This window comes from Melospiza melodia, chromosome 3, assembly GCF_035770615.1.
Source record: "Melospiza melodia melodia isolate bMelMel2 chromosome 3, bMelMel2.pri, whole genome shotgun sequence".
NCBI lineage: Eukaryota > Metazoa > Chordata > Aves > Passeriformes > Passerellidae > Melospiza > Melospiza melodia.
In genome coordinates this window covers 68,441,359-68,467,066 of record NC_086196.1, presented here as the reverse complement: position 1 = coordinate 68,467,066, position 25,708 = coordinate 68,441,359, and the positions used below count along the sequence as shown (strand labels likewise).

Below are 25,708 nucleotides of genomic sequence, written 5' to 3'. Positions count from 1 at the left end.
CAAGTGTCAGAAATAAAATGGATCTTGTTAAAGCGTGGATAGCCAAGGCATTTGTAACAGGCTTTTAAGCTAACCTACCAGCAGTGAAAATTCAACACCTACAAACACAGCCACAAGCCACCAGGTCACTACTGGGCTTCAGTGCACGCTCACCTTAGATCAGGAAATGTAGAAGCAATAAATGAGAAATGAAAAAGATAAAATGGAAGACAGTGTATGAAATAAAAACTACCCTAGTATTTGAAATCCATTACTTTCTCAGAAGAAACATTCTTGAGGAATTTCTCTGCTCTGAAAATTGTCATTATTTCACTGCAGATTGAACTGCAAGCATCAGATGTAATTTGTAACAATAACTGGAAATGCTTATGATGATCTCTGACTGGCTTTAAGGCATTAATATTTCTTGCATTTATTTAGCCTAATATCTCAGGTACATTCTGTTACACAAAGATGGGTGCATATGCACTAACAGAAAATTGCAATATTTCTGGGATTATTAAATCAATTCTGGGAACTGTCCCATTCAGTATTCTAATTCTATCTGATCTCACAGAGCTTAGGCAGAGCCAAAGCATGCACTTCATATATCCAAATGGTCATCAGGAGTCACCCCCAGGACAGCACTGGAGAGCACTGTACCCCAGGGGTGCAGCCTCTGCAGGAGACAGAAGCAAGGTTTCAGGAGACAACACATATCTCTCCATTGTCTCAGGGGAAGACAGTGCCCAAAGAGATTAAAAACATAGCAGAGCCACATGCTTCCTTGCTTATCCATCCTTTACAGGTACCACACTGAACAGTGAGATTATCAGTGACTGGTGTAGCACTGAGGGAAAAAATGCAGCTGTTTAGGGAGGAGACACACTTCTGCCTCATGGTGCTTCCCTGGGGACAGCAGAGCCGTGTGTTCCACCATATGGTGCTGCTTCTCACTGGGGTTGATAATGCTCACACGGAGTTTGCTGCATTCCAAGTTCAGCATGAACTCAAATCCCAGCTCTGCAGAGTTCCAGGTCTTTGCTGGCTGGTGCAAAGTGCCTGAAGAAAACATGTCACAGCATGCAATTTAGTAGTAAATGGAATGACATGAGGTAGAAGTCATTTTACAGAGCTGCCAGCACTTAGAAGGGTGTAAGTCTATAAATTTTATTAAACACCAATATAAGGTTTTGCTCTCTCCCTCTTAAAAATGCCCAAACAAACACTAAACAAACCCTTCCCCAAAACCCAACAGTCACAACAAGGCTGAAACAACTCATTTTTTCTGGGTTTTTGTACTTTTAGCTTCTCTTTTCTTTAAAGCAGCAGCTATTTCAAGATGGTTGAAATAAATTCATTCAGAGATTAAAAAGAAAAGATGCTAAAATAGTCTGAGACAACAATTTTTGCTTGTTTACCTAGAATGAAATTACAAGCAAAACAGCATTAGCGTAAAAATGCAGCAGAACTGTGCTATAGCATAGTAAAAATCCTCTCAGACTTCCTCAGTAAGAAAAATAAGCTCTTAACTGCTTTTCATGCCTGTGCACAGGGAACACTTGTTTTAGAAGATCAGCCTCCTCTATGGCCCATGCATCTTTACAAGAGGATTGTTCTCACCTCTGACTTCACTGGTAGAGGTGCAAGAACCAGAATGAACACTGCTAGAACTCTCAACCTCAAGCTGATATGCAGGGCTGGCATTTGAGGCAAAACCAAAAAGGTGTCTTTTTTTTTTTGCTATAACTTGAGAAAATTTGATCTAGCAGGCTCCAAGTGGCAGTGACTGTGGAATACCACAACGCTGTTTTAAAACTATTTTCAGGAAATAAACAACTTAGAAAGTTGTCATGAAAGTCTCAATGATTGCAAAGCGAACTACAGCTGGTGTTCCAGTTCCTGCTGTGAGAAGGTTACTTTCTGTGTGTAGGAACTGTTCTCTCAAAAAGCATTTGTTAAAAAAAAGTGCGAGTCAGGACTAGCTCAAATCTGAGGACAAATGAAAGGGGGTGACAGACAAAAGAAACAGGATTCAATGGCAAGATAGAAGTAGCACCTACAAGACTCCTGGAAATTTCTGAGTACAGGAAAAGAAAGAGATTACATCATTCCTCAGAAAACTTTTGTTGATTGTTGCAGGTATTAGCAGAAATAATGTCTCTTATTAATTAGACACATACATGACACCACAACCATGAGTTCATTTATGTATAAATTTCCCAATAAGCACAGGGACCACAGTACTTGAAGTATTCTATACCCAGCTAAGTGACTTTGAGCCACTGTGAGGTTTTTGATATGTATGGCAAAAATACAGGGGAATGAGAAGGCAAAGCTGAATTACCCACTAACGAGCAGCCATGAGGTCACAGCAATTTTAAGCTTTTTGACAGAAAAATTGGTTTTGTTCTTTTTATGTAAATGCTGTTTAAGGCATGAAGAGTCCACACATTCAAACTGCTTCAGCCTCTGAAGCACTATGCTAAACCAGCACATGCTGACCTGCCACACCAGCAGGGCAAGTGTGTTTGGGGGCATCATTCATTCCAGCGTCCACGCTAAGCATGTTGCCAGCAGCAAGGTTCCACCTGTAAGATGGACTTGGCCAACCTACTACAACAACTGCTCATCAGACCATACTGTACTTCACTAGCAACATCACAACCATTTGAAAAAGGTTGTATGAACCTTGCCAAAGTAATTGAAAATCTGGGGGCATTTTGCCTGTGATCAGCAAAGCCCACAATGTAGCAAACTTGTATTTTTTGGAAAGAGCAAATTGACAAGAAGGCAGCACAAATTCCCCATTTTCTGTGTGCAGAGTAGTTCTGTAAGTCAGATACAGCACAATGGACAACAGGGAACTCTATGTGCAGTCATAGTGTGCACTGCCCTGCAATTTTTTTCACTTGTACAGGCACTATGTAAAGGCTTTAATTAGATAAAAGCTTTAATAAGCCTTTAAAGCTCATTAAATAAATAAATAAATAAATAAAGGCTTTAATGAGATATATGAAATATAGGTTATTTATGTCTGATTCTGTCCTTGGAATCATACTGATCCCAGCAGATATGTCTGCACATATTCTGGAACTTTCTATACAGAAAAATCTTCCTGCATTGATTTGGTTGCAGGATGAGGTCCTAACAATCTAAAGACAAAGACAAATGGTAAACTATTGAGATTAAACAGCAAGAGTTGAATTTAAACATAGCAATGCTCCAACAATTTTCACATAGAACAGTCTCAAACAAACATGTTGCAACAGAAAATGGCAGAGCACACTTTACTGTTTCAACTCTGAAGAAAATGCCCCCAAAAATATGTGAATATTTACTTTAATACAGCTGTCATCCTTTGGGAGGTACAGAAGGAAAAATACCCAAATACTGCCTCCTTATTGCTGCAGACCAAAATTAATTTTTCTTGGTATTTTGCCAGTTCACATCCCAATGAACTGCACCCACCAAGCAAGGTCACATAAATGATTGTGAAAACAAGTTTCCTTTGTGCATGAAGAAGAATGAATCACTTAGAAAAATGTGACATCTTCAGTAATACTTCTGCTACTGCGCAATATTACTCTAAATTACGCAATTCATCAATATAATGTATTAATATATTCATGTATTGATGCATAAAATGTATTTTTGGAAAAAACCCTAAGTAAGTTTCTGCATAACAGCAGCAAGTGGGATTTCTCACTGAAATTGAAAATCTGGAGGAACAATGTTAGAACCCAGGGCACAGGGAATATTTCTCTGCCTGTCCTGAGAAGTCCTGATCCCCAGGGAAACACTGCTTTTAACCTTCGTCCATGGAGGCCTTTCAAGACTTTGGGATGAACTGGAATCTATGAGTGTGTGAAATAGATAGTACTGTCATTTGTTACAGGGTGAAAAACTTCAAAGTTTTGGGGTTTTAGTATGGAGGTGGATGGAAAACAAGATGGAAGATTTAAGGTGTTGTCTGATCTCGTTCTTGTTCTTCATCTACTCCCTTTTCTGCAGTGTTGGTATCACAGAGTGATCGGTTAAAAAGTGCCACAATCAGACAAATAATTAGTTACTGGTAGAGAGGTAGAAATAAAATACATTCTAAGAGTTAATTGGACAAAATAGTTTTAAAAGACTTTGAACCTGTGTGTCTTGTGACTTTTGGTGCCTTTCTCTTCATACACTAAGTATGGTATGTAGACAGTGTGCTGAACTGTTGATAAGAGAAAAATAAACAGCAATCTGAAGATCAAAAAAACCAAAAGTCTTGTTCATCTCTCAATCCTGGCACAGAACTTTTTTAGGGGTCTCCCCATCAGGGGAATCCTCAGGGGGAGTTTCCACAGAACAAGAATGCTGTAAGGCCATATGCCAGCTACTCTACAACAGAATTTTCCATACCAAAACAAGGGCCATCTGAAACTCTGAATTGCCAATAAGCAGCAGCTGCAAAGAAATTTGAACAATGATTTTGCAAGAGATGCATAGAATAGATAGTGAACTATCACACACTCACAGGGACGCCACAGCTGACAGGTTTTGTGGATTCCTTTGAGTTCCTTTGCTGCATGATTTCATTCCTCCTGCACCTTTAAGCCCCTTCACAGCTAGATAATTACATTATCATTGCAACCCATTTCAGAAGTTGTTACAAGCAATATGGCTCCTAAGACATTGTTGTGTATTATCTGGCAAGACCTCGGAGCTAAAATGTCCAACTAAACCCTGCTGGGTAATGAGTTCTAACTACTTTGCTCCTCAGCCTCTTCCCTCAGCCCTTAAAATGTGCTAAATGTATGACCTAATCCGACCAGCAGCACTCAGTTTCTGAAGGATGAACTGATTATCCTGAGGCCTTCTACCTACACATGAGGCATACAGGCAACAACTTATCTGATGGGAAGACATGATCTTGCAAGAGCCAGACTCGAACATACAACAACCAATACAGGAATCTCTCACCTTTTTTTGTTATTGACATCTCACACAGCAGTGGAGCTGCACAATAATAACTCATAGTTTTTAAATTATTTAAATGTTGAGAGAATTTTGGCATCTCTACTACTAATACAGAAATTAGTTTTTCTACAGCCACAACCTAATTTTGCTGTCTTCACAACCAAGGGCAAAACTTTGAAAGGCAACAATAGGTCAGGACAATGCCTTGAAAGATGCTGATACCACTGCAATTCTCAACTCAGGCACAAAGTGATTTCCATAAAATGAAACAAATAGAGACTGTTGGAATAATTTTCGGTCCTGTGTTAGATACAATGTCATTATCAATCTGCATCATTTTATTTTAATATCATAAGATAATGGTCCACTGTTTCTGTCAAAGTAAGCCAAAAAATCCACATTTAGGCATGTTACATCAAATATGTTACACCAAACTCTTTGTTCCACTCATACCTCTGAATCTTGTATGCCATGACTGTGGAAATTCCCATTTGCAAATCAGTGCCTAAGATGCCCTGAAACACAATCGGAGATTGCTGTGCTGCACAGCTGGGGAGAAGTCCAAAGGCTTTCTCCCTCTGTAAAGTAGGTAAGGTGCTAATGAGAACATCTTTTCTTTTCCCTTTAAATTAATCAATTATCTGAATTCTGATTAGCACAGGATCTGATTTTGCTTCAAAGCAAGCCAGAAAGGGAAAACTGGAGGCAAAATAAATGCATCGCCATCTTCATTTAGTGAACAAATATTAGACATGGAGAAATAAATTTAAGTTTTGCTTTAAACATCTCTAATTGCTGATAAACTGTCTAATGAAAAGAGGGCTTGGAATGGGTCTGGAGGCAATTAAGAGATTACCTCTACATCATGATGACATCAGTATTTTCTGCATTGCTGGACAGATTTTTTTCTACCTGGAGACCATTCCCTGAAGTTGGCAATCCAACTTCATATCTAGGTAATGTCATATAATTATAGAATATCCAGAGCTGGAAGTGGAAGGGACCCATAAGGATCACCAAAATGCAAGTACTTGCTACATTTTACAGGGTTTTTGCCCTTCTCCTCACCCACTGGTGATCAGAACATCTCGGTAAAATTTAATTTGCAGAAACTTTTAAGTATCCATTTCTCCCCTCAATACTTTTCTCTCAAAACATAGCAATATCATTTATTCAGGATCATGGCTCTAGACTTCCAATTGTGTTGATGTATTTCCTTCTTCCTAATTGTCAGCTTACTGCTTTTTTAAACTGCAGTAACCAAAAGGGCACGTATTTTAACTTTAGCCCTCAGAACATCACGTAGGAGAAGAGCATTTATGTATTTTGCACTGCTGTCAATGCATCTTTGCACAAGGTCTATTTTTGCTGTAGGTGGTACGACGCTGTTGATGCAGGAAGTTCAAAATCTGGTAGAGCAGTCAGGCATCCTTCCCTGCAGGACTTCTGCCCAGCCAGCCATTCTGTACCCCTGCAGTAAATCACTCCTAAGTGAGGGTGAAATTCACTCTTTGCTGGATGTCTACTAAAGGACACCTTCTCAAAGGCTGGATGTTCAATCTAATCTAAACTAGGCTGCAGAAAATGCCCCTGAACGCAGTGAAGAGAGACAGGGCATCTCATCCCATGCTAAGACAGATGTACATGGGCTGAACTGCCCTCCAGAGAGGCACTCCTCACAATCTGGAAAGGTAAATTGGATAGCTAAAGTACTGGCTTACAGTTAACTTAAATCACGGCTGTCCAATTTTCAGACAGCTGTTCAAAGTAAAATACACCTGAAATGCACCAAGTGCTCTCCTCAGTGATCTGGACACTGTTCCTGGTAAACCAGAAATAGACCAGGAAGAATTTTAGACTTTTATCACCCAATACACTTATGTCCCCTCCCAGTCCAATGCCTTCATCCATGCTTGATAAAATATTTCAGTCTCTTAACCAAAAGCACTGCACAGTGCTGGTTGCAGGGGTGAAGTCCTTCCAAAGACAACCTTTCTTGTTGGAGCATCTCATTTTGAAGTGAAGCATTACTGAATTATGGAGAATACAGGATTAAAATTGGTTTGTTACATAGAAGATATTTCTCCCACTTCCTTATTAAATATCTGACACTCTTCCTCATGAGAAAATTTTTGCTAAGAAAGATCAAAGTAAATGCTTGCTATAGGAACTTTTTTCTTTGCACATAACAGGGCCAAATTACATTTTAGAAACAAGCACTAAGGCTGGTCTGAACAGAAAGAACAGAAAGATTTTTCAGAACAAAATTAAGAATAAATATTCATACACAAGACACACATATACAAGACACACAGACCTCTGCTCTCATAATTTTGCACCAGTGATTTTAAGGATGCACAAAATTATTTTTAAAGCCAGATACATTTAATCTATTTTTCACAAGAGGAAACAAAAAAGAAATACTAAAGAATACATGCTCAGGTATTAACTCCCCTTGTTTGTGGTATGGGAACTGTGGAAAACACTGCCAAAGCACTTCAAAACAAGTATCAGTCAAACAAGAATCCCAGGAAACTTCATCTAAATCCTGTTCTTCAAATGCAATTCACAAACCTTTGATAACAAAGGTATCCCACTTGCATGGTTCTCCTTGAACTGACTGTGCTGGCCCTGAGGTTTAAGTGCTTTCATATCCATATCTTTTCTTCTCCGCTTTCCAAAACTGTAGAGATTTTTGATAATTCTCAGTCTTTGCAAAAGAACAGACTAGATCCTCTCCAGTAACTAAAGAGCAAAACTAGAAGTGCATTTCTTACATCTTAAGCTTCAGTAAAGCTTTCCTTTAAGAGCTGGTTGGTTTAAATTTGCATCACTGTCACACACATGCTAGCAGGAAGCTGCTCCTTAGTGTTCTGTTTTTTGGTATTATACAACAGAACTGCTAATTTCTGACTATGAAGTGCTGTAGGCTGGGCATTTAGGGCCTTACAATACTGATATTCTGAGGTTCATTTACTTGCCAGACATGAAAATGCCATACACAACATCTTATGTTGCACCTAAACCTGCAGATCTGATTTCTGCTCTGAGATGTATTTTATTGCTGGAATTTAGCCTATATGTTCTTGTCTACTTTTTAGTGATCTACAAATGCCAATTATGTTTACAAACTGTGAAGCACACATCTGTTCTCCTATTTTTTCCTACCCATACATGTACAGACCTTTATATCCATAATTCTGTGGCATTTGAACAAAGGAAAGGAACCAAGGACTCTTTGCAGCTGATAGTGCACAGGTGGGCAGTTTTGTTTCCACATCTCTCTGCTCCTCACCTCAGAGGGATTTCATGTCACACTAGTGCTGCAGAGCCCTCTGCCACCTCAGTCAGGCAATCTCAAGTCCTGCTGGGGGGTTCCTGAGAATGTTGAGATGTCCTCCCAATGCCAATGTCTATTCTCTGATTTTAGAGTGGTGCAAAACCCTGCTTAGGTTTCCTAAACCAAGGTAAATTTCAAAGAGATCAAAGAGCTTTTAAATAGAGAACATTATTTCTAATATTTTAACCTGAACTTCACAGAATATCTTCTTTCTTCTTGACCCAAAGCTAACAATTACTGACTCAAAGCAACTAGATACATATTTAGCAGATCTCAGTAGCCTACTGGACATTGTAACATTGCTTTGTCTACCAAGTGAAATGACTCAGATTTGGGTATTACACACAAAAGAGCTCTGGGGGTCCTTTGCCAGATTTCTAGACTATTTTTCACAAATCAATGACAGAATATAAACATCTGTTCTAATTAAAGCTCTACAGAATCGTAATGTACAAAAGAAAATCTTAATTCTTGGGAACTTTATATTGCTTGCATCACACCAGAAATGAAGCACAAAGATAAAAACCCACACAAATGCCCTCCTGCCTAACAGAACACCCATTCACCACCACCACCCTTAGTTCTAACAAGTCAAGCATATCCCCACTGAATTTTTATAAGGTGAAGACAAAAGCTTGAGTGCAAGCCAAGTAGCTAGATCATCTCATCTGTTCTTGGGCTGACAAAGGAATGATCAAAGAGTATATATTTGTAGTGTTTAGTTTAGTCTGTAAATATTGATGAATTGGATTCACCAGAACAGTGCAGACTACAAACCAATTTATCTAACTTTAGCTTTTAGCATTGCACACTGCAAATGTAGATTTTTATTGTCTCTCTTACAGACCAGCACTTAAATTTAGTTGAAACTGAAGACGAAGTTTTGAACAGTCCTTCTGGATTTGATTGGCCTTCAATCATTGAATGGCTTGAGTTGGAAGGGACCTTAAAGGCCACCCAGTTCCAATCCCTGCCATGGGCAGGGACTCCTCCCACTAGACCAGGTTGCTCAGAGATCCATTTAGCCTGACTATGAACACTTCCAGGGATGGGGCATCCACAACTTCTCTGGACAACCTGTTCCAGAGCTTCCCCACCTTTGCAGGGAAGAGGCTTTGTCCTGTCACTACAGGTTCTTGTAAAAAGTCCCTCTCCATCATTCTTGTAGTCTCCATTCAGGTACTGGAAGGCCACAGTTAAGTCACCTCAAAAGACTTCTCTTCTCCAGGCTGAACAATCCCAACTCTCTCAGCATTCCCTCACAGGAGAGGTGCTCCATCCCTCTAATCTCAGCTGCCTCCTCTGGACTCTCTCCAACAGGTCCATCTCCTTCCTGTGCTGGGGACCCCAGAGCTGGGCACAGCACTGCAGGAGGGTCTCACCAGAGGGGAGCAGAGGGGCAGAATCCCCTTCCTTGGCCTGCTGCCCACGCTCCTTTTGATGTAGCCCAAAGCACATTTGGCTCTCTGGGCTGCCAGTGAACATTGCTGGGCCATGTCCAGTTCTTCATCCACCAGCATCCCAAGTCTCTCACTGCAGAGCTGCTCTCGATCTGTTCATCCCCAGCCTGGAGTGACACCCTTTTGCTCCACAGTGAGAAAACCACAATGGATCAGGTGTGTAGATGCAATACAATTTTCATGGATGTTTCAGCTTGTACATGGGAGTTGTCAGAATAACAATGCAGTTAAACAAGACACTCACAGGCATCTGAGTGATCAAATACTAGAGGCATGCAAAGCTCACAAAGCTGAACACTGAGACACTGACATTTCTACTGGTGGAGTATGAGCTGTGCTAAGCAAAAGCTTTCATGTTCTAAAAATAAAGTTAATTTGATTAAAACATCATGGAAACAAAGATGCAAATGACTAAACTAATTTCCTATTCCTGTCTTAGATGACTGGTACCTAACCCTTAAGTAACTCTACGTATTCAAGTGCAGGAGGAATGGAACAAAGAACTACCCCCCCCCCCCCCCCCAAGAAAAAAAACAAACCTAGAAAAACAATCAATAATTGACTGGTTCTGTTTTAATTAAATATTGTTATACTTCATAAAACATTATCCTTCATCAGTGTTGCAAACCCCTGCACAGTCACTAACCCTTCTAACAAGGAAGGCATACTTTCTTGATATATATTCTCATTTAATATACAGATTGCATTATGGAAATAATTTGTATGGGGCTGTAAGGCTGAGATAGATAACTTCACTACTCCTTTTTTTTTCTTTTAATAAATAAGAAGAGATGTTCAAATTTACTTTCAACTTTTTCTCTCAGCTTATTTTCTACTAATAGCCAATCAACTGGAAGAAAACAATTTCAGAGAAAACAAAGCCTTTCAAAAAACAGAAAACAAGCATTTTATGCTTTGAAGAGCAAAATCAAGTACTCCCTCTTTCCTGCCCAATATTAACAAAAATTTCATGTTAAAAATGTTTCTTTCTTCAAGTTCTTTGAATGGTTTTTTTCCTTTAGTTCAGAAGATAAATTGCTCCACTCATATACATAACTTACTCTATGCATTTCACTATTTTGGGATGCTTAAGTAGGATCTTGGAACTCCAGAACTGATTTCTAAGCCATTGAAAGGAACAAGAGGAGAAAACACTGCAACAGACAGTGGTGGTCTTTTTAAGAGAACACTTCTAGGCACAGAAGCCTATTATAATGTACTTCCCTCTTGAGGAAGCAATATTCCTCTACAAGATCTTCATTTGCCTGGCAGCAGTAAGAACCTAAAAAGAAAACTGGTTCTCCTTACACTGACCTCTGGCAAAACAATTAAAGCTCACTCTGTCTCCTGAGTCAGCTCAGAGCACATCCCATACTGCTTTTTCAGCAGCACCACAGGCTGACACTGTCACCCAAGTTCTCCTCTCCCCACACTTGTCCTCAATAGTCAGCAGGTCCCCAGCCTGAAATCACTACCAAAAAAAAGCCATGAATGCTTGTTTAATTATGCTGTATTATGCAGATCTTACCCACTAGCCACCCACAGAATGTATGGGGTTGGCTTTAATACACCTATCCTTACAGACGTGTGTTAAATGCACAGTGGGGATAAAACTCAGCTTGGTAACTTGTTGCACATTTATTACTTGATCTTCAGTGATTCCTCTTGTCAGAGAAGCCTGACAGCCCTCCTTCTAGGCTTGAATGGGAGAAAAGCAATGTTTCTTTGTAGTCATGCAGCCTGCAGAGTTATTTGAATTTTCTCAGATTTTTTGATAGTTTTGACCAGAAAAAAAATAACTCCCAGTTAGTGCACTGAGAGACAAATCTGGCTCAGCCCACCCAAGGTAACATTTGGAACATTCTGTTATCTAGAAAGCACATAAAAATAAACTTACCTTCCATAAAGATCCTGTTCCAGTAGATTTTTCCAACTTGATTTCCTCCAAGAAATATTAGATTTGATAAAATCAGCATTGAAGTGCTAACAGATGCTAGGACAGCATGAAGTCGACGACGAAATCTTGGCGAGAAGAAACGTTCCTGAGGGGCAAAACAAAAGGTGCACATGAAGTTAACAATCCCTGCAAATCTTGAAGCAGCATTAGAAAAAGACATTGCCATTACAACAAACAACTTTCATACAAAAGTTCAACTCCTTATGGAACAGATCCCAAAGATTTTAAAATATCTAACAGAACCTCTCACCAATGGCATTTAAGTAAAGCTTCCTGATTAAAAGCAGTCTTGAATCATAGTTATGGCTGGAAATGACCTCTGAAGGATCAAAGCAGGGTCATCTAGAGAAGGCTGCTCAGGGTTTTGTTTGGTTTTTGAATATCTGTTTGGGTTTTGAATATCCCCAGTGATGCAGACTGCCCAACCTCACTGGGCAACTTCTCACAATAAAAGAGATTTTTTTGTGTTTAAATGTATTTTTTAATGTTTAAATTGGATTTCAGTCTGTGCCCCCTGCCTTTTGTCTTGTCACTGAGTACCACTTAGAAAAGCCTGTAGTTGGGTATTTATACACATGGCTAAGATTCCTTTGAGCCTTCTCTGCTCCAGGCTGAACAGACCCAACTCTCTCAGCTTCTGCTCTTACAGCAGAGGTTTCAGTCCCTTTACTCTCAGTCCCTTGGCTGGACTCACTCCAGCATGTCCATGTCCCTGGTTGGGGAGCCCAGAACAGGACACAGTTCCATACATTCAGTGGATTAATTCTTATTTTACAAAATATGCTCCTTGATGAATTTTTGCTGACAGATGTGAACAGTAGCAATGTTCTAGGGTGGGTGATACTTCCAATAGGATCCAGTAGAGAGTAAAACCCTTCAGTGCACAGCAAACAGCACCAAACAACTTCAGAAGTCATTAATCCTCTGGTTCATTAATAAGACATCACTGAAAGGTTCTAGGATCAGATTAGATGTGGTTATAGCAATGACTCTTAACAAATAGATACCTCTAAAAAAACGTTCACATATACATGTAATCTCAAATTTTCTTTTCAGCGCAAATGTTACTGCTCATGTTCAAGAAGTGTAATTATCCAGATTTTGGTACTGTTGTCCCAATGACACAAATAAAGGAGATCTCTCTCTACTAGTTTACATTTTTCTGAATCTGTATTTTGCATTATCATCTGAGGTGTGAGTGCAGCATGGGGACTGCAAGAACATGGTAAAAGAAGGATGAGGGAGTTTTAGCTTCCTCCATTATTCAGTTGCTAGAGGAAAATTTAAAGAACATTTACAGCACTTCACCAAGAAATATTGTCTCATTACTACACAAAGAAAAATATCCTGTACATTATGGCCCCAGGCTGAAAGCCTCTGTACATGGTGCCTGAATTTACAAAAGATTGAATGCTTTGTGCAAAATGATGACCATTTTCCAGGGCATGGAAAATAAGGGAAGTATCAGGGACTGCTCAGCATTCATCTCATAAATGGTGACGTTGCAGAAAACGAAGTCTTATGACTGTAGCACCAAAAAAAAAAACCCAAAAAAAGGCAGTAATTAATCTTTAATAGCTACAGGCAGACCAGAATTCATGCTCAGATACCTGAAACAACATAAACACATGCTCAAAACACACCTAAAAATACGTTTCTAGACAATTAAATTGCTTCTTCTGTAAGCATCAAAACAAATGTTTCAAGTGCTAGATTACAGAGACAAATCTTCAAATAAATGACAGTTACAGGCATAGAAATACAATTTCAAAATATTACTGCAAAGTAATCTCTGGGAAATTGAACGTTAGCCTTGGTCAGAACTATATCTAGTATATGAGTCAGCCTGAGTCAGCACAAGAATGAGGACAGATAAGGTTTAAGGACAAGGGCTCCATATCAGTCAGTATGTACAACAGAGCAATAGCCAATCTTCCACACAATGCTATGAAAAATAGTCATGAATGAAAACAGAGACTGAGATTTTTCTCTGAAAATTCTGGATGAAAACTAGGGCATGATAGGAAGAGGTAGAGAATATAAAAATTATATAAATATTCACAGACACAAAATTTGAGTTAGTGAAAGATCTTTTTCCCTTTCTAGTACTTCACATCTTCAAAGCTATCCAAGGACTTCCAATACCTTCTCCTTCTGTTCACACACACACAGAGGACAGCTTAAATTTGTCCCTTCTGAAAGGCATAGTTTCAGTGTATGGTCCCACATATGAAAAATGTATGTCTTTTCAGAATGTGTAAGTGTAGGCACACAGAGAAAACATTTGAAATCTTGCTATGAAATCCATGTTAACAGCAAAGTTTAAAAAAGGACAAGTTATGTTCATGGTAGCTCAAATTAAGCTACAGCTCAAATAGGGCATTTTCTATCATCAGATCTACCTTTCACTCTCCCTTTGCCTATCAAACTTACTTGTCAAATCTAAGGAAAAACAAGTTAAAAACAACTTAATTAAAAAGTTTTAATTAAGAAAGGTAAAAAATCCTCTGCTAAACAACAGAAAGAATTGGAGATGGACAACCCATCAGACAGCTGGTGTTTAACTGCATTTTCCATCAAGGTAATGACCAGACTTGTTAAGTTTCTAAAGTTTGCCTGTTTTACAACCCAAAGCAGTACAACTAAAACAACATAAATAGCTAAAAAAGCTCTGCTACCTTTTTTGTTTTAATGAGTAGAGTTACTAAAAAAATAAACTGTCACATACAGTACATCACCTTTTACAGAAGTGCTGCACATTAAACAAGGCAAGTTAAATGTCGTATAGACCATAAAAGCCCTTAGCCATTTATAGGGTATAAAGGAGCAGTTTATGACAGACACAGTTTAGACAAGCACTGAATCTTCACTGGGTTTTGCTGTAGCTAATTTCCATTAGCTTGGCTAGCCATTGATCTAAAAAGCAGTAAACATTTTCCTGACAGTCTTTGATGTCAATGCAGATTTTGCTCAGCTGCTATAAAAGTAAAAAAGAAAAATTTCCTTAAACATCTCAAGCCATCTAGAATAAGCTAACTGGGAAAGTACCCGAGCAAGTAGTGTGCTCAAATTAATATACTGAAAGCATTATTTAGCAATGAAAAAGAAATTACAGTGGTCTAGATGACCCATAACAATAATTTTATTTAAATATTTACAGGCTTGTAAATTTTGTGAATGTACAGCAAATTGTTTACATCAAAGCAAACTTAAAAAAACCTCTCCACACCCATAACTCTTCATTATGCCATTTAATGCTTTTCACAATATGCTCCATTACAGCAATATAAACAACTGCTACGGATTTGTGGCATTTTTCTGGATTTTAGTGCTGTCTCTTTCTCTCTCCTCTTTCTTATGGGAAATACAGCCAGAAGACAGAATGGCAATCTTGTGTTAAAATGAGAATGAAACCATGGCTGCCTGGCTGAAACCCTGGTTTGCATCTCTCCTCAATGCTCCATCTTATAACCTCACATCAATACTTTACCATACTTCACCTTTAGTAATCACCAGCATCCTCACCCCCCCACACACATTGTGAAAGAAATAGACTATAGCACTTAAACTGAACCAAAACCCCCCCAAAAATAGACATACTATCATGATACTCAGCCCAACTGCATGCAGCATGACATAGAAAGTGACTTGTAAAACATTGGCTCAGGCAACCTTTCTGGAACTGAATGGAGTTCAGGTTATTATTCCAAACCCATTCCTGCTCAGATATTTTTGCCAGACATTGAGAAAAACTTCCCTCTGCACACTGTTTGGTCTAGCAAAACTGGCTGCCATCAGAGCTCTCCCAGTGTTGCAGCCTTTGCAGCTATCTTACAAAAATAAATGGCAGTATCATGTAGCAGAGTACCTTGATAAGCAAATCTTATGCGTTTGAGAGTGGAGGAGGAAGACAGGCGTGAAAAGAAACTGCACAGTCCAAACATTTCCATTCCTAAATCCATTTCCACTTACACATGCATGTCACAGTCAGCCTCTAAGAGAAAACCAATCTAGAAATGGGAAGCTTGTATAATGGTTGTCTCTTGAGAAAGCTGATGATGGATAACACACACCAGAATAGATCAATAAGGAGAGAATTAAGAGTTAAGGTAAAGGACATGGTGGAATTTTGAGTTAATTTTGAGTTAGAGAGAAAATACTTATTTAATTTTCTATGCAGGTTAATTACACCACTATGAGCACAAAATACACAAACATGGCAGGAGACGTGGCTTCAGGCAGCAGAGCAGAATTTAAAGGAACTTCTCTCTAGTGTCACTTAAGAGCTACCAACAGTAAATTTGCATTTTTACAGGACTGTTCACAAAGATAGCACTGAATGGCATTGAGAGATTAAAGTGAGGGTCCAGGTAAATGCATTTATTTCTTGGAGCTAGCCAACAACAGAGAAAATGCTGTGGGGAAGACTGACCAGGATAAGAAATCCAGCCTTCCAAATGGAAGCTGGTAGTGACAGGACAAGAGAGAGTGCCTTCAAACAGAAAGAGCATAGCTTTATATAAGGTATCAGAAAAACATTCTTTACTGTAAGGATGTGAGGCACTGGTTGCCCAGGAAGTTGTGATGCCCCATCCCAGGAAGTGTTCAAGGCCAGGCAGGATGGATCTCTGAGCAACCTGATCTAGTAGAAAGTGTCCCTGCCCATGGCAGGGGGTTGGAACTAGATGATCTTTAAGGTCCCTTCCAACTCAAACTATTCTGTAATTCTATGAAGTTGAGGAGACACCTAAGACTGAATTCCGTACAGCAGTCAAAAGTAGGCAGTCCCATTCACAATATCACACTGAAGTTTTTTACAGAAATAGATCCCTCGGTATTTTATCAGGGAACCAAGCCCACATTTTCCTACACCAATCACTCTTAAACTTTTTCTAGCAGAAGTGGTGGCATCATGGTGATTTGGCATTTCCCAAAGGCTTTTCATTGAGAGAGCTCCCAAATCCAACTGCGGGGGCCTGGACTGGGAGCAGGTCCACAGCGGCACACTGGGTTAGGGAGGGCTCAGGAACAGGGGCACATGTTTGCCACCATGCTGCAAACCCAGCTCAGCGACAGAGTGACAAGTGGCAGGCAGTCTCCCCTGACAGACATTAGCTGGTAACTTCTTGGCAAACACTCATAAGACGGAAAACATCCATGTGTGCTGCATTTGCAAAACATCTCATTTATAGAGCTGTTCTGGGACAGATTAAAGAAAACTTCGCCATTAAGTCAGTGACGTTATCAAGTTTGCTTATACTGAAAATACTTTAACAAGTCCCATGTAAAGGAATTAAATTTCCTGCAATTTAAGCAAGAGTCTATCTTCGTGGAGTAAAACAGAGATTCACTACATTTATATCTTTATGAACTACCCATCCAGAGAACTGATGATCCAAGCACACGGTAAAACAAGAGCATGTGATAAAATTGGAGAAGCAGCTGAATTATCTCTCATGTGAACATATGCACTGAGGAAGAAGACTGCCAGATACTATGACCAGAGTGACATGAAACATACTTGATACTACAAATTGCAAACTAGAGATTACATTATTCTATTTTTATCTGCCTTTGTTTTTTAAGGATCAAGATAACCTAGAACAACTTTCTTCTTCTAAAAGTATACAATATTTTATTACTATCTGTTCTACAGACTTCATTCTCTCCCACTCACACCTATCAGCCAAATAAGATATAGAAACGGCACTATTTATTGTGTTGAAGAAATAGAGCAAATTAACTCCCATGAAAATAACACCTAGTTATCTTTCATTGCCTCTCCTGGTGTATGAGAGGAGACTAAGTGTGCTTCCTACAATTCCATCCTTTCAATTTCCTCAAGGTTTTTATTAGACAAACAATGCTTAAAATCTGATGCAAGGTTGACTCATCTTTACGTCACAAAACCAAAATTAAATGTTCATTGCAATAGTCTGTTATTTAGGGTTTACAAGGATTTCTGCGGGGGGGGGGTGATGGGTGGATGGAGGGATGGAGGGATGGAGGGATGGATGGATGGACGGATGGATGGATGGATGGATGGATGGATGGATGGATGGATGGATGGACGGACGGACGGACGTTTGTGAGTAAAGCTGCTCAGTACAGGAAGGGTACAGGTGGTGTTCTTATGCATATCAGCAAAGAGCTTGGAAAAAGCCTCAAAGTTCTTTTTACTAGTGCAATTTTCTGAGCTTCAGTTTTTACCCTCCACTAAAGAATTAAGCCCCCCTCACAACATCCATACCTTTTGACAGAAGGGATACCACTCAATCAATCTTAAAGGTGGCAGCCCTCCTCAAGTGCTTTCTTTCAGAAAATGTGCTCAGGTAAATGACAAGCCAACTCTTCAATGCCCTGAACCCCACAAATCACCACATTATGGCAAGAGTGAACACCCCAATACATATCCTAAATCTGGGTCATCCGCAATGCAGCCATTTGCCAAAAATAACAGGACAGCAGAAACCAGGAGCATGGGTGAAAAGCTGAAAGAGAGCGAGGAGCAGATGGGACAGTGGGAAGGGAGGCGACACATCCTGACTAACAGTTCCTGGCTATTTTATCTATCTGCACACTGAAAATGGAGGGCAGGGTGTGACTGAGCAGCTGGGGGAGCAGATGGGACGGAGGAAAGGCTGAAAATTGTGACAAAGCTCTGCCAAACAGAATGTCAATTTATTTAATTTTTAAAGTGAGCAGTAGAAATAAAGATGGGTTGGGTCCAAGCAATGGAGCATCTTATGTTTGTTAATACACGCTGTCAGTGGGCAAAGGGTCATAGCGACAGAAGCGCGTTTGGGAGACTGCAGAAACAAAGGGAGGGACTACACGTGCTCATTAATGATAACAGAAGTTATGCTTGAAGATCAACAGGAGCCAGGGAAAGGCAGCTCATGAGAGCCTGACACCTCAATATGGTACACATTCCTGCACTCTGAAGCTGAGGGACAGATGTTCAACAGAGTAAGAGTAGAGACTGTAGCACAGAAGAGAAGAGCAACAAAAATAAAGAATTCTGGTTGAACACATGTACAAAATATTAATTTATGAAATCATCTAAAGAAATTGTGGAATCCCCAGGGCTGCAATGTACCAAGAAAGGAACAGGCCTGCAACAGGAAAGTGAACAAGATGTGCTACCAGATCTTATCCATCAATAACTTCCACACTAAGCAGAAGAATAAATTTACTCCCTCATCAACATGCACTGTACCCTTCAGTAATCATGGCAATCATTCCTGTTTGTTCTGTTCTTCACCTAACTCTAACCCAGAAACATCCCCTTTATTTCAGTTTGCCTCATTTTCCTGGCATTTCATCTTGCTTACAGTTTTTCCCTCCCTTCTGCCCAACCTGAACTGTGGCTTGAGGTCATATCCCATTTCTTTTCAAGTTATATACTTTCCTTGCAAAGCAAAGGTAAAAGTTAGCTCCTGGAAGGTTCACACACAAAAGCAGGAACTGACAGCATTTTTCCAAGAGACAGGATGATGCAAACAACCTGTAATTCCCTACATAACTCCTATAAAAAGAGGACCACATAATTAAAATCAAGCAGCTGTCAGTTAAGATCTATTTTCACAAATAGAACTTGATTCTGAATTTAGGAATAAATGCTATATATAGTATTTGAGAAGATACTCATCTTCTCTATTGATATCTTACTAAACATTCACTCAACAAAACGCTGTCTTGCACTAGCACCATTTCATTTTTAGATTTTCCAAAAGATCTACATTTATAGCATCTCTCAGCAAAGAGCCAACTCCCCCTTCTGTTTGAAGAAAGCCTCCTACCAGCTCGTATGTATCCACTACACTCACAGATGCATGTGTGGAAGCTTGACATACACACAAGGAGATTTCTGTACTTCTACATTTAACTCTTCACTCTCAAAGAACCTGCCCATTTGTTCTTTTTTAAGTGGCAGCTTGTGAAAAGTGCAAAGTGAACAGCACTGAAATTCACCATCCTCTTTTCTGTTTCATGTTTAAAGCAGGGAATTTAGCCAAGCAATGGCAGTGTACATACTCTTATAAATGTGTCTCAGCTCTCACTGATCAAGAGATTTGTGCACTCTTCTCTGTCTCCAAGTCCTTGACATCCCTGTTTTTGTTCTTTGGGTTCTCATTCTGCCCATGTTGTTCTCTCAGTTCTCTCATCCCCATTTTAACATTTTTACCTTTTAAATTGTAATCCAGTTGGGAAGGGATCCAACTTCACCAATCATTAGTGCTGAATTTTGATCTTGCCCCTTATGACAGTTACCAAATATATAATACACAGTAATAATCCCCATGGAGACATTTGACAAACACTCTCAGCAAATAAAGACCATTCTTTCCCTGCAGCAATGTTCTGTAGCTCAAGGCAGAGCAGGAAGAAAACCACTCCTCAGGACTTCAACTCGTATTTCTGTAATTGCTGACATCCATTGCCTGGACTAATTTTTGAGGCAAACCACAGAGGGAGGCTGTAATAGTAACAAAGAAGCACATAACCAGCATCATTCTGCCTTGTTTTCACACTGTAGCATGATTTAGTTGCTTTTCAAACAGCATTAATGACCTAGCGCCAGAAAATTGCCCAATGTCTCCAAAATGGAAGAGGAAGTAATAATGCTGGTAGGTGGGATAAATGGTTTTTGGGGTTTTTTCATGACAACCAAGCAGCAATGCCAGGGGCCTCCCAGCTGACGTTGTCTGGAGCAGAGCAGTAATCATATCAGAGAAATCACAATGGTTTCTCCACTTCTGGCATCAAAAATAATATTTCTTGCAAAGATTAGACCAAAAAAGCCTCAAAAGCTAGAAAACAATAGAATGTTATCTCTGAATTATTTCTGCAGCCATTTTTGCCATTCACCACACAGAATTCCATATCACATTGCATATGCTTGTCCCTCTACTACACTTCCAGTCTTTGTTACTGAGTTTGAGATGAGAAGATCCCTCAGCAAAGAAAATCAGTGCCACAGTGCAAGTGTGTGACTGTGTGAGACTTTTTACTAGGGCAAACTCAAAAGGTTATGGGATTTATTTCCATTAAGACAAATGAAACCTTACCACAGAAGAGTGGAGAAGAGAGAAGAAAATAAAATCAAGCAAAAGCAGAAACACAGCAAGAATTGCTTGACTCAGAACTATTGTTAGCAAAGCTAGACCTCACTGAACTGACTAGGATACATCAGGCAACCCATATTTATCTTTGATGGTCACTCACAATCTCAGTACAAAACAGCACCTTGACTCAGCTTGCTGCTTCTGAATATCAAAGACCAGTAGTCACAAATCTGCTCTGACTAATGTTCACATCTAGAAGAACAAGTTTCCACCTATTTTGAGTCAGAGTATGTCTGCTTTGGATAGTAAAGATTTCTGGCTGCAGCAATGATAAGGCTGAACTCAAGGTCAGGTGGGCAGTAGGGAGTGAGTGGCAAGCCCCAAGCCCCTTCCCCTAGCCTGGGTTTTTACATTATGGTTGGTACCTAGTCTCAAAAATCAATTCTGCATTAGAGAATAAGAGTTTGCTTAAGGGAATTTGTTCATTCTTAGAAAGTGAAGCAACAAACTCAAACACAATTCTACAGCAAGTACATAAAGATGTTATGAAGAAAGTACCATTGGTAATGCTTGTCACTTAACAAATCACCATGCTGTAAAAAAAATGTGTAAGAATTACACAAAACTATTGGAAAAAAGAAAAGGCCAGACTGGCTTCACAACAGTACACAAGAGATATAAGTACTTTTTCCACCAAATAAAGTAAGAGAAGATCAAAGCCCAGTGCATGCTGAAGAACAGCTGTTAGCATCTTTATTTATTGCAGAGATCTTATTAATGATTTAATCTTCCAAGGTAATCAACAAACACATCTCCCTTGAATGACTTCATAATGTTTAGTCAGATCTTGTCTCTAATGAAGAAGGAAACCTTACTTGTCTCACTACTCTATAACTCAAAGTGAGTTATACTTGCAAAAAAGAACAAAAGGAAATAATTACTAACTTTTCAATACATATAGGACACATACATTGAATATGTACATGGTTGTGAAATACACAGGCACTTTCATCTTGGTCAGGCTGAGTGTGTACCCTAGCATAGCCTGAGTGATTAATGCAGCAGAACCCAACTGGCTTCTTTGTTTCACTGCTATTGAGTACAGAGGTCCAGTCTGCTACCCCACACTGTTTATGCACATTTACAACGGGGAGGTTCCAAGCAGTTGAGCTGCTCCCCTTCCATTTCCCTTCCTTGGCTTTTGTCTCTTACCCTGTATTGCTTTGGGTGCTTTTCAGATCCCTCTCCATGAGCTAAAGCATCTAGCAATAAAACAACCCAAGGAAGTAGAGCTTTCTGCAGGCATAAGGAGCTAGATCAGCTGAGCAAAGATTCCAGCAGCAAGGTGTGAGGAGGAGGAAGTGGTGAGACTGCAAGGAAGGCAGGAAAGAGAAATTAAACCTTTCCCCCTTCAACAGCAATGAGCTTTTGGATCAGCCTAATTCCCTGCAGAACCAGAGGTCAGGCTAACCAGTCAGAACCTTTCCATGCTCCACACCAGCTGTCTGCAGGATCACTGGACAATGCATAACTTATTATGAGTAAATGTAGAAATTTTAATGCACTAGAAGAACAAACAGGGCAAACAAAATTAGGCAGAGAAAAAAAAAAAAAGCCAAAAAATGCTTCACCCCACCCAAACTATGGAAATCATCTAAAATTCTGCTCTCTGGAAAGCTGAGGATACCAGTTGTCATTGACCCCATCTTTGGTGCACAAAATAATGGTGATCTTCTAACTACAGAGACAAATGTATGGAGTTCATTCCTCTGGGGAAAATAATAATCTAACACACTAACGAATTCTAGGCTAAACCACTAAGAAAAACATGGACATCATATAAAATGCTTCCCCTTTTGCAAAGGGGGGCTGAGTAGGAAATGACAGCATATTGAAATGGACTTAATTCGTGCACCTCATTGCAGCCATAAATGAAAATGCAGAAATCAAAGTACTCTATACTTAAAAAAAACAAAACACTCACAAGGATAGTAAAAATTTAAAATATGCCATACCTAAAAGTAGTTGGTTTCCCAAAATGAATTGCTTATGGTGTATTTAGTTTCTTACCAAATAAATCTAAAAATAAGATCTTAAACTAGAAATTCATCATAGTATGATTTTGAGAAGAGAGACCTTTATGTCTCAATTTAAAAAAATCTTACTAGACTGAATGACATGTTTTCACTTAACTGAAGAACTAAAAAGATAAATGTTGCTATTTCAATTTAGATTAAAACATTAATTTTATCAATCTGCCAGCTTCACTCCCTTTGGTACATCTTCCTTTTGGATAAGCTCTAAATATTTCTTTTTCAAAAAGCCATTGATTTAAAGGTGTTGCCAGCTACTCTAAGGTGTAACTCATTCTAAATCTATTTTTATACCAAGATCTAATTTTTTTCATAGATCTGTTTTTCTATGGATCATTTTCCTTACAGAAAGAGAGGGAAAAGCTTGAAATCACGGGGAGAATGTTAGCCATTAGCATTTTCTTTTGTAAATCAGATACATTATTTATTAAAAATTAATACAAATTCTGTCATTGATTTCAAATGAGTTACTACTCAGGTCTGTTCATGTGTAAGAAATTAATATAGAAACAGAGAAGCAAAGCACTACCTTGCTCAGTACAGATCTAAATATCACCTAAAAAAGAAAGGAAAAAAATATCTGACAAAAACACAATGAAACTTCTCCCATTTAATATAAAGTTCCCAGATTCATCCTATCTTAGGAAGCCTAGAATTTACTGTGGTTTTATAGATAACATTTTGCTGAAAAGAAAATGTTAATTAATTCACCTATAATTTACTGAGAACTAACAAGTAATCAATAAGGAAAAAAAGACATGAAGATAACTTCTCCTCAGACAACTTACTGAAACACTAAAGTTCAGGAGAGTGGAAGCTGAAAAGGATGTAAGAAAGCTCATCATCTCTTCTAGAGCTGAATGCAGGAACCAGGCACCGGTTTGAAACCAGTTCAAATTAAAAGTTCTAGAACCAATTTTTTGGGTCAGGGAATTTACTGTTTTCAGTACATATTTGTTTATATGCTGATTTTACTTCTCACAAATAATGACAGTGCTGCTTTGTTCATTCTAGCTCAATATGCCTGAGATAATATTTTAAACCTGTCAGACTGCTACAGAAGTGTGATTTCCTCATATTGTGCTGGTCTCAAGTACTGAGACTGAAACTACTGTAAAATCTGCACAAATACGGGTGATATATACATACATATATATATATATATGTATATATATATATATATATATATATATATATGTAGTTAGCACAAGAATTCAGGGAAAGATGAGAGCTGAATATGCTCTTTTTGATTTTTAATCTTCCCTTCACAAGAGAATTGAAACAATATTGAGTAAGGAAAAAAAAAAAGGAGGCAGTTTTGATACCATTCTTGGTACTCTTAGTGATCAATTCGGTCTTAAAAACAGAGTAAAACTGAAATTAAACTTATACCTCTAGACTTTTGCTTTTTGTTACTAAGCACCTCCTGCTCAACTGAATTATATCTCTCAACTTTTAAGAATAATATATGAGGAGGTTTGCTGAACAGAATGGGTTAAAAAAAGCATAAACCTGTGCTCTGTATTTTTTTAAAAACTCATCTGCTATTCTGAAGACAAAAATAGACTTTCCTTTTCAAAAATAGCTCTCAAGAGCCAACACAGCAACTGAGTGAAGCACAAGAATGCAAAGGATTTCAGCTTGTCAACAGATGAAATTTAAGTGAAAAACCCTTCCCCCAAAAGAGGGTCTTCAACACCACAGTGATTGGACTTGCAGTACACTCCTCACCAAGAAGGATTACAAGAATGTTTCCAAAAAAACAGATTAACAGGGGGAAGAGGAAATTTATACAGGGCACTGGGAATTTTTCAGTTTCTTTTAAATGTGGTACATCTCAGAAAATGTCATATCACTCCACCCCTTGATAAGGAAGATGCAAAGTCCAACCACTCATCTGCCCCCCAGTATCAGCATTCGAGGAGAAAATGGGAGTTAGTTAGAAAAGTGAGGAGAGAGCCACAATGAGTGGTTTGTAGCTCACGTTCTTGAAGAGAAACCTTCAAGGCACAAGGCAAATCAGCCATAGCTGCAGTGAGATCTGCCTCATGCACTAATGTAGATGCCAAAACTATGCATATTAAAAATTCTGGCTTCAGAATTATTTCAGGAAAAGATATGAAAGGGTCTTCTAAAGTAGGTCTACAACCATATTTCCCAATAGAAATGGGAAACAAAGGAGACATGGAAGACACTGGATAGGCCTTTAAAAACAAGGGATGAAAATAAGGTGGAGGAAAAGGGTAAAATGCACTTGGTTAGGGGTTTAATTTATACAAAAATAACCCTACTGCCAGCATCAGTTAACTATAATTAGAACTACATGTTAGAAATTAATCCAACATATATAACCTCACCTTTATAATGTCATAATCATTATAATTTCTATGATATTTAAGAACTTAATTCCCTAGGAGTTTTATTAAAATTTCTAATACAATGACATCAGATACAAAAAGCAAGCCCCTACACTTTTATTTCCTCCTATAGTTGGATGCCTAAAAAACTGTGCTGTCTTGCAGTCCAGAGACAAAACATATGCAGCTGGTCAGATGGTGAAGCTCAGTTTCCCCCTAGAGGGAGGATTTATGGATCTGATAAATTCATTCTCTAGGAAGGTAAAAATCTGCTTCCAGACTATCACTGAAATTGCAGGGATGGACAATTGAGTGATGTAAGGTAGCACTGGCTACTAAATTACTGAGCTGTATCAGCTGCTACACACAGGATGCCACAGCAGTGAAAACTGAAATGGGTAGGGATGGACAACAAGCATCATTCCTTGAGCATCACAAGACTCCATCAGGCGGCAGAATGAGTCCCCACCAAAACAACAATATATAGGATTATGA

General features: G+C 38.9%; 1 protein-coding gene across 5 annotated transcripts in view; it reads right to left on the bottom strand.

Moving 5' to 3' along the window:
* The window catches only part of HHAT (hedgehog acyltransferase), a 147,005-nt gene that overhangs the window by 46,725 nt on the left and 74,572 nt on the right, over window positions 1–25,708 (bottom strand). For all 5 annotated transcript variants that reach the window (XM_063152137.1, XM_063152139.1, XM_063152134.1 and 2 more), the window contains one exon: window positions 11,636–11,780. In XM_063152137.1, coding sequence (XP_063008207.1) covers window positions 11,636–11,780 — 145 coding nt within the window. The remainder of the gene's footprint in view (window positions 1–11,635; window positions 11,781–25,708) is intronic.